This window comes from Pollachius pollachius, assembly GCF_949987615.1.
Source record: "Pollachius pollachius genome assembly, chromosome: 15".
Lineage (NCBI taxonomy): Eukaryota > Metazoa > Chordata > Actinopteri > Gadiformes > Gadidae > Pollachius > Pollachius pollachius.
The window spans coordinates 12,311,199-12,320,920 of record NC_136948.1 but is presented as its reverse complement, the minus strand read 5'-3'; the positions used below and the strand labels follow the sequence as shown (position 1 = coordinate 12,320,920).

General features: G+C 41.6%; 2 protein-coding genes across 2 annotated transcripts; one reads left to right on the top strand and one right to left on the bottom strand.

Moving 5' to 3' along the window:
• Nucleotides 1-136: 136 nt before the first annotated feature.
• msh4 (mutS homolog 4) lies at nucleotides 137-7,067 on the bottom strand (the record flags this gene model as incomplete). The annotated part of the gene is made up of 20 exons (XM_079751896.1): nucleotides 137-328; nucleotides 606-694; nucleotides 777-948; nucleotides 1,158-1,286; nucleotides 1,375-1,493; nucleotides 1,602-1,802; nucleotides 2,552-2,676; nucleotides 2,943-3,046; nucleotides 3,154-3,290; nucleotides 3,385-3,554; nucleotides 3,691-3,755; nucleotides 3,905-3,979; nucleotides 4,345-4,412; nucleotides 4,510-4,682; nucleotides 4,975-5,148; nucleotides 5,511-5,626; nucleotides 5,740-5,850; nucleotides 5,948-6,111; nucleotides 6,503-6,661; nucleotides 6,869-7,067. The coding sequence occupies 20 exons, from the start codon at nucleotides 7,065-7,067 to the stop codon at nucleotides 137-139; spliced, it is 2,742 nt and encodes a 913-aa protein (XP_079608022.1).
• A 492-nt stretch (nucleotides 7,068-7,559) lies between these two features.
• On the top strand, nucleotides 7,560-8,930 carry vcpkmt (valosin containing protein lysine (K) methyltransferase; the record flags this gene model as incomplete). The annotated part of the gene is made up of 5 exons (XM_079751997.1): nucleotides 7,560-7,813; nucleotides 7,929-8,042; nucleotides 8,172-8,244; nucleotides 8,419-8,538; nucleotides 8,648-8,930. The coding sequence occupies 5 exons, from the start codon at nucleotides 7,560-7,562 to the stop codon at nucleotides 8,750-8,752; spliced, it is 666 nt and encodes a 221-aa protein (XP_079608123.1). The 3' UTR covers nucleotides 8,753-8,930.
• Between the last annotated feature and the right edge of the window lie 792 nt (nucleotides 8,931-9,722).

Sequence of the window (9,722 nt, the reverse complement as noted above, 5' to 3'; positions counted from 1 at the left end):
TTGTCACAGAAGAAGGTGGGGTTTCCCAACTGAATAATTTATTGACATAAATATATTCATAACAACATTTTCATCATTCTGAAACGCCTCTATCCCTCTTGGAGTTATATGTGGCCCCACAGGACAATCAAACCACTTATTCTTCCTCTACATCCCCTGCCTGCATTGTTGTCTGTATAGATGCCTCATAGTTATTCCTCAGGCCTTTCAGATAGATTCTCAGGCTGTCTTGGTCCAGCTTAGAGTTCCTAGCAGTCTGCAAGAGACGAGTGGCCAAGTGGTGCACTGCTCTCTGCTGTTGTGTTTCTGGATCACTCTGCTGTTTGGCCTAGTAAAGGGGGGGAATAAAGTATAAAGTTAGATGTCCGCAGATATGTGATAATACAAAGGCTCAAAGTAGGGACACTTTTTTTTTCTTTTTTTTTTAACATTAGGGGACTGCAATGTGCCACTGAATGGCTCCAGGAATAGTGACACTGCTTAACTAAAGTTGTATGATTCATATCATGCACACAGTGCATATTTAATATAAATAAGAAAATATAAATGCGTGATACAAAGTATTTTCATGGTATGTGTACACCATGACGCCACAGGAAGCCTACCAAAAGATGCTGGCTGACCCTTGAGGAAATGGCCTTTGCATTTTGGATAATGCTTTGTGGCAGGGCAGTCATCTCTGCTGCTCTCAAACCTAGCAGGGCAAAAACCACAAAACCATGGTTCAACTACTGGACTCTACAGCGGAGAACAATGCCATGCCCAGGATCCAGCACCGTATTGTCTTTCCTCCGAGCGTCCTCGACACAGCACGTGGGTAAAGACCACTGTCTCTGCACCGGTCTCCCCGCGCGAGTGTTGCACCTCCATGTGCTGGTTCCCCACGTTGAGGTAGAGAGCCTCTAGCTGGCAGAGCTCCAGGAAGTGTGTGGCAAACAAAGTGAATGCCTGAGAACAAGAAGTTTGAGAGCAATCCTGTTCATTATTAAACAATGATCACAACACATTGTAACACCACACTACCCATTAACCTTTGTATTCTATATTAAATTGTTTTACTTGTAAGGCCTGTAAAGAAGGCGTTGATGGGCGATACAGGTTCTGCATGAGTCAGAATAGGGAGTGGATATGCAGGTTTGGGATGGCATGCGGCCTACCTTTAGGCTCAGAAGGAACTCGCACACCGAGTGGCAGATGCCAATACCCTCCTCTGCACTGGTGCCACGCCCTAACTCATCGATGATGATTAAAGATCTACTGCTTACATTGTGGATTATATAGGAGACCTAAGGGATGTAATAATAACATGATTTGCTTTTAAAAAAAGCCCACAATAACCAGAGAAAGCAAGCAAACACGATGAACAAAATGTACCTCCTTCATTTCCACCATAAAGGTGGAAGAGTTGGTCTCAAAATCATCATCCACCCCGATTCTGGTGAATATCTGATCAGCGATGCGGAACGAGGCATATTCTGCAGGAACGAAGGAGCCTGGAAAACGGTTCAATGTTTGTTTACAAGTCAATACGTCTAAGTCCTCACATTATAGCATGTGGAAGGAAGTATTTCACAATTTATAGGATACAGACTGTTCCTCACCTATCTGAGCCATGATCTGACACAGCGCCACCTGTTTGAGGTAAGTGGATTTTCCACTCATGTTGGGTCCAGTTACAATGACAAAGTTGGCTCCGTCTGAGATGTAGCTGTTGTTGGACACGGGCTGCTGGCCGGCGATGCGCTCCAGAATGGGATGGCGGCCCTGTTTGATGGCCAGCGTGTCTGTAAACTCTGGACGCACTACCATACACAAAAACCAATGTAAAACATTGGTTTAATATGTATTGTTATTCATGCATTGAATTTATACTGTTTTTAATATATTTATATACTGTACTTGTGCATAATGTTTAAACTGTTTTATACGTTTATACCTTCATAGTAGTAAGTTCTTTAAAATCCACATGCAAAGGATGCATTTCGTCTTTAGGCTTGCAAATATCAACTTGGCATTCATACTGACCAATTACTTAATAGGTTATGGGTATAATTTGGCTCTGGAAAAAGTTATCAAAGAGAGAAAGAGTTTTGGTTTTGCTAGAAGAAAACAACATAAATGTTTGAGGGAGTTGTGTGTGTTCAGTGAGCCAAGCCAGCTCGGTAGATATGGGTCTGGTTAAATACTGTGGAGAGCTTATGTAACAAGTGTAATCTGAGTGCAAGCTGGCTGACATGGAAGGGGCGGTGCAGTCAGCAAGCGGCTATACAGAGATGCGTTGAGACAGCTGAGGGGTTGTTCTTGCTGCCCATGTGGTGGATAGGGCTGATGCTAACGCAGGCACTTCCCACACACAACTAAATTGAGACCAGCTGCAAATTTAGCATAGCAACGTGGGGCTGCAATGCGTGGTAGGGAACAGGCTGACTGTTGCATTACACATTATAGGCAGACTCATACTTATATGCTCATTTGTTGTAATTATGGATAATGATGATTGAGGTAACTGAGACTAAAATTACATAAATAATGTTTTTTTCTGCAGACTTACCATAGTCTGACATTGTGCATGCATTAGCAAGCGACACCAACATGTCCAACATTGAGACCGCTTCTGAGAGCTTGTAGAGGCAGTGGATGTGCTCATGGACAATACTCAGCAGTTGGCATATTACCCTGCAGGGATATATTGGTTGTGGGTTATGAATGTGAGCAAAATATAATTTGACAAATAGCACCCTCTCCTGGGCAACAACAAAATAATAAATTTCTTCTGCTAGTTATCAAAATAGTTATATTATTTTTTCCCTTCACATAAATCATGCAAAATGCAAAAAACATTTTTGCATTTAAGTGCAAACATATACATTTTCCTTCAGTAAAGTAAGGACTTATTGGATCATTGTTCATTCGGATATGACATATTATTCGTAGCTGATTACACATAGGACATGTGGAAGATCTCCCTCAGGGCCTCATCACAGCGGTAGTTCATCTTCATCAGATCTGCAGTAGTGAAGCTGTAGCTGTTTTTCTGCTTGGTTACCTGGGGTGGAGAGTTGGGGAGAATAATGCATCACATCAATCCACAACGTAAGGAATACAAAGGCATCACGGAAATACCTAAAGCACACAGAGAGGGCTCATTGTCACCTTGAGGAACTCGGCTGGGAGCTTTCCGTCTGGAAAGGCCGCCCCTTCAAGCTTCATCTGGATAAAGAAACCTCTGGCCGTGCTGAAGCTGGTACGCATGGGCAGGCCATGCCTCTCCCCCATCTGGTCAACCAGCCCTGGTGATCACCAAATGGTTTGTTAAGTCATTGTGTTACAATGCAAGCAACACTGGAAGACAGAGCGTAATATTGGCCCATCCAGGAAAAGTACCGGCAATGTCATCCACTATCTCAGTGTACGCCCGTCGGGCAATGTCCAGGAACTCGTTGATGTCGGGCCGCACAGCGTAGCACTTTTGAGTGCGCATGCTAAGGCTGCCCTTCATGTAGGTGGTGTCATCGTTAATTACTGTCTTGATCTGCTCCAGGATTGTGTCAAACCTTAACGTGTGAGAAGGAACAGGAAACAGGAATCAGCTCAAGGGTCAAACTATTCATAGCCAGTCCAGTAAACGACAACAAGCAGAGTCAAATGGAGAGTATTTACCATGAGACAGTGCAACAGTACTGTGTTTACCTGCTATCCTCTAGCGAAGTGCTGTAAGCCTTCAGCAGAGCAGTGGTACACTTCTTTAACACCATCTGTTGAAATACAATGATTTTAATGTTTTATGCTAAGTAACATAGGACGCATTGGGCATATGGTTAAAATCAGCTAGAAGGTAAAATGATATACAAAGCTATACATTTGTTAAGTTCATTTTAAATATTGCATACTAACAAAGACATACCCTTAGGGATGGCACTAAATCCAGTGTGTGTTTCAACTGAATGACGTGTGTGATTTTGGCCTCAGCAACTTGTACCTTCAGACATAGAGTAAATAGTATCAATTCAGAGCAGGGTGCACTTTAGATTACAGCAGTAGAATTTAAATAATTTATAATATATACTTGATTCAAACCACTGAATGCTGATGATCACTTTTATATTATTGTGTATGAATGTTTTTTACTGTATTTACAATGTTTTGACTGAGAAATTCACAATTTAATTTTAAAACTTTATTTTAAATATTTAATATTTTATGATTACTCCAATAAAGCCAATATTAATATTTGATAAACCGTGCACAATTTGGGATTGTACAGTCATCCAATCTTGAATTATTATCATTTAAAAGACACAGATAAAATAATATAACTAAAACCAATGTATCCACCCAACACACCGTTTCCTGCTTTGGAATCTGGACAAGGATCGATAGCAGTTGATCTATGTCGAGGAAATGACCTATTGCTATAAGAAAACACAAGTCAAACTTTAGGCCATCGTACAAAATCTCTGTACAATACAGATGATCCCGTAACCCAAGGCGGCGCTTTATTAACCTGACCATTTTTCAGGCCGAAGAACAGCTCCTCCTCCTGCAGCAGCTCCTGTATGGCGTCCAGGCGGATGCTGATGGTGTCCACATCAAGCAGCGGCTCCAGGATGTTGGAGCGCAGCCTTCGACCACCACCCATAGTCTTTGTATAGTTGAGCACTCCAAAAAGAGTGTGTTCGCTCCTAGGTACACGCATCCAACAGAGACAGATACACCAAACCCCATAATAGGACTCCTGCTGAGAAATGCATTCAACAGAGATAGTTTGGAGCCCTAACTTATTGTTACTCATTGGCAATGCATTTAGTGCAGGAAGGTTTGCATATAGTCAACATATATTTTTTAGGCAAACATAACATTTTTATCAATACATTATTGTATTTGTGCCATGTGGTAGGCCTAGCTGCATGGCCATCGTAATGTTAGGGACTAGAACATTATATCTGTTAAGAAGATCGTATGATTGCCTTATACCTGCGGTCCCTGTTGTTCACCACCAACTCCAAGTTAGTGGCAGATGCTGAGTCAATCATGGCAGTCTGTTCACTCCCTTTAAAGCTGACTTTAAGGGACTTTGGAGCATAAATGGAGTTCTGGGTGAACTCTAAGTATTTCAGCAATGAGGCCGCAGCCGCCAAGCAATAATACCTAACAAAAAGGACATGTGGGAAAGTACATTTACATTTACATTCAGGGCATATAGCAGACGCTATTATCCAAAGCGACTTAGGTTAACACCTTCCCCTGCATACAACAAAGCTAGCTAGGATAAATCCTACACAATGCTGAGTACTATTTTTTAAGTGCAAGGACGTACACAACATACAATAAGTGCGGACATTAAGTGGCAGGATGTACAGCATACAATAAGTGTGTAGGAGGGGTGTGGGGGGTTGGCGATGCAGAGTCTAGGTAAATGCTGAACATGAGCTCCGATGCGTGAACTTTCCTGATTTGTTTTGTGCGTATTTACAATCACTCCCGCTTAGCTCCATCACAACGCAGCGTACTTAGCCTGCACTTCCATGACGACTGTCCCAAACTCTGGAGCGCACAGCTGTTGAAGGTACTCCAGTCCCTTCCTCTCGTTGAAGTACTTCCTTTGGATTGCAGTAAAAGCAACCGTCTGACAGGAACACATAACCAACGGGTAAAACAAGGCCCCGGTTTGGAGTTTGTTATTTCTGGTGAATATGATATTTCTGGTGGCAGATTTCTGTCTTGCACTAGCACTAGCACCTGGAAGTTCTCTGTGATGAGGCTGAACAGCTTGGTCCCTTTACCCTTCTCGCTGGCTGTGTCTGGCATCAGTATCTCCAACGGCACCAGGATATGAAGCTTGGTGATCACCTTCAAATGAACAGCATTAGAACTACGGATTCACACACCCCTATAAACCTGGAATGTAGACGATTGCGCCGACATTCATAAGTTGTGACTGCGTTACCTTAGCATAGGTCCCTGTGTCTGCAAACTGAGAGAGGACAAGCTCGGGGCATTTCAAGTTGAGGCTGGCCATACCGATCTCTCCCCTGGCCAAACCCCGGCCTTCCACCACAGCAACGATCACCGAGGCACAGCTGGTGGAGGCAGCAGAAGAGCAGGTCGTTCCTACACCATCGGAGAAGTTAGAATGAGACATTGATGGGATAGTTGTGTCTTATGTTGTACATCCTGGCACAAATGTTGTACGTCCTGGCACTTAATGTACACACTTATTGTATGTTGTACGTTCTTGCACTAAAAAAATGTTCTTTGCATAGCTATCTTCCTAGCTATCTTTGTACTTCATGGGGAAGAGGTTAACTTAACAATTGTTAGTGCTTGGCACTTGGTTCTATGAATATCCTTACTGTACCGACAGTGCTATATTGTTTCACTTTCTTTTGACAAATTAACTTATTGTAAGTCGCTTTGGATTAAAGCATCTGCTAAATGTCCTAAATGTAAATGTAACTGTGTCTGTTGCTTTAATAGAACAGGATTTAGTGCTGAACTGTACCGGTATGCTCAGTATGCGGGGTTCGTGCAGAATGGGCCCCTGTGCCACCAGAACCTGGGGTCTTCCTGAATCGTGGGGTTCCCCTGAAAGAGCTGCCAGTGGTAGACGGAGGGATGAAGTGACCAGCCTGACCCAATCTAAAAAGATGCTGAGATGGACCTGTATCAAAACAAGTAGAGGGGAAGCCATGTCAGAATTGTAATTCAGTCCAAAATTACTGTGAACATTATCATTAAGACTTTCCTCACTGTATTGCCTCTTGAGGTTGTTTGTTCATTGGCATGTATAAATATAATTATTCTCAATCTGGAATGTTCCAGAGTTAATGCAGGCCTATTTATTATCGGGGCAGTCACCATCCCATACCGGACGCAGGTGATGACGCGCGGCGAGAACTTGTGGTTGGCGCCCCTGAACTCTGGCGTGATGAGGAGGATGACCCGGGGTCCGTGGAGACCGGCACATCATGCCTACCTCGACCCAACGGAGACACGCCAGAGCTTTGTCCTGATTCAGGTGTGCCTCCGCCGCCCGTGGTCACCTCCTCTGTGCTGCTTCGAAACATATTAAATTCTTGATAGCTAACTAGATGTTTTTGCCGTTAGCGAAAACTAAGAAAACCGCCATAAACTTGTCAAGGTTTAGCGCGTGCGCGCATGTACAAGGTGCTGGTCTCGCGCGTCTCGTAACACGCGCGTAATGTGTGCATTGATATTGGATTTTTAAATATAATATAACTATAAAGTCCCATTCCGCTTTTTAACCAGCTTTTATAAAAAAATGTTTTTTACATTAAACGGTTTTAAACCATCCAGTAGTCTATAACCGAGCATAAATCCTGTTTTCTAATTTAAGAATCTAGTCCAAACTTATACTTTTGAGAATTGATAGTGATATTAAAATATTTGAACACAATTATATATACTGACTGTATAAAAAATATTTCATAAAGAAGGACTTGGCTGTCAGCCGAGGAGGAACTTGACGAAGAGGAACCTTCAGTCAGGAAGGAAGGAATGTGGGGAAGATTATCAAGGCGGACTCTTAACTGTTAAGTATGGCGGCGGAAACAGAAAGTAGCTATTTTGTGAGAGAAATCGAGAAAAATGATGGGTGTGTTCTCAAATTAAAACAATGCCACAAAGGAGATGTTGGTTGTGTGGTTTGGGATGCAGCGATCGTGCTGGCAAAATACCTGGAAACGAGAAGCTTTAAGGACCCGGCTTCCGGAGGGACCAGATGGGCTGACCAACATGTACTGGAGTTGGGAGCAGGCACTGGAGTTGTTGGGCTGATGGCTGCATCATTAGGGTAACTTGGTATTCAGATACATTTAGTCTCAACTTGTCATGATCAGTGCTGTCACGTTATAGGTAACGTTTGACTTTGAATGTGTTGAAATAATTAATTGTATTCATCGTAACAGAGCTCACGTCACCGTGACAGACTTGGATGATTTGCAGACACTCCTGCAAGTAAATATCGAAGAAAACAAGGGGGTTATTAGCTGTGGATCCATCACTGCCAAGGTACTTAAATGGTTTGTACTTATTTTCTGTTTTACAACTGTGCCTGTTTTGGAGTTCCTTATAAACTAGACCTAGCCGACCTAATTGCATTCCTATGAGCTTTCCAAAATGTTGGATGTAATTGATTATCCGTTTTAAAGGGGTGAAGATGTTTCTGACTTCCTCCCACCTCCAGACTATGTGTTGATGGCGGATTGTATCTACTATGAACAGGTAATATGTCTATATATTAGGGCTATTATGAACAGGTGATTTCATCATTTTCAGAATCAAAGTATTCCTCTAAAATAAAGCAAACTAATAAATAAATAATAATAAGTAAACATGGTGATAGAACTTCATATATTACAGATTTGCAACATGTCTCATTAAGCCTTTATGTTTTAGTCTGTTGTGCCATTGGTGGAAAGCTTGAAGAAACTTTCCGGACCCTTAACTTCCATCATTTGCTGCTATGAGCACAGAACTGTTGGCATTAACCCAAAAGTCGAAGCACAGTTCTTCGAGGTAAGAAAATAACGTATATTGTTATCTATCCCTTATCTTCCAGTGAACAAATAATTATTTTTTATTCTTTGAATTGCATGTATGCTTGATTATTGCTTCTTTTTTTAAGTTACTGCAGAAAGACTTCAACTGGGAGGCAGTTCCTTTGGAACAGCAAGACCCAGAATTCAGCAGTCCGGACATCCGAATATTGAATATAAAACGGAATATCTGAATTATTATTTATAACATTTGCCTTGCCTGAGTGAGGCAGAAGAATATTTGTTAATAATTCGTCCTTCTGTTTTGAAGAAGTGTGTGAATTTATTTTGTGGCTTTTATCCGGTAATTGATAGTTGGTAATTCACCAAGTTTTGGTGTCTTCACGTGTTTTTCTCTTCAAACAAATGAATTGTAAAGACCAACAGATATCCTCCATACAATCAAATAAACCTTTCTACCTTGTTATTTGTATGACATCAGTGATTCAGTTAAATCTTTTTATCTGAATTTTTTTTATACTATCCATTTTAATAATACTAAAACCTAAGAGAAACCATAAGCCTACATGTGCATTCTCTTTATATTCCTTTCGCTGTGTACTTGAATTTTGAGTGAGCCTTTTGGCAGTTTACAAGCTGTATTCTATCTGCACCGTGTTGTTAAATGGAGTTGTGGGTGTCCTCAACAAAATGCCTGGCGCTTGCCCCTTCCTCGTTCAGCCAGCGCCTTAATCTTATGCCAAGGCAGTCTAATGTCCAATTAGTCCTGTAAGGTTGGAGGGATTAAAGACTATTATTAGTATTAGTCATCAGACAGCTTAGATAATGTGTTGACATTATGCGAGGTTACTGTGAGTGGATGTGCCGTATGTTTTTATTACGATTTTTACCCAAGCTCGTTCTTTCCTTCTGATCCTTTGAATCATCCTCTGATTTCTGTCTGGGGTTCATTTCAACCAAGAACACTCTGACATTTAGCTTTTACAATACACACTCCTCTCAGGGCTATTTTTTTGAACCATTGTTTGTCGAGGCCTCTCATTTTTTAGTGCCCTTCTATGATGTTTTCTAACCAGCCATGTCTCAGACTTATTTTATTCTAGTAATAAGGATTTATCCTTTTCAACAATATATAATTAGTAATAGCATACATTCAGATAATTGGTTGATTATGCCACAAACACTAGGGGGCATCAATTGTTC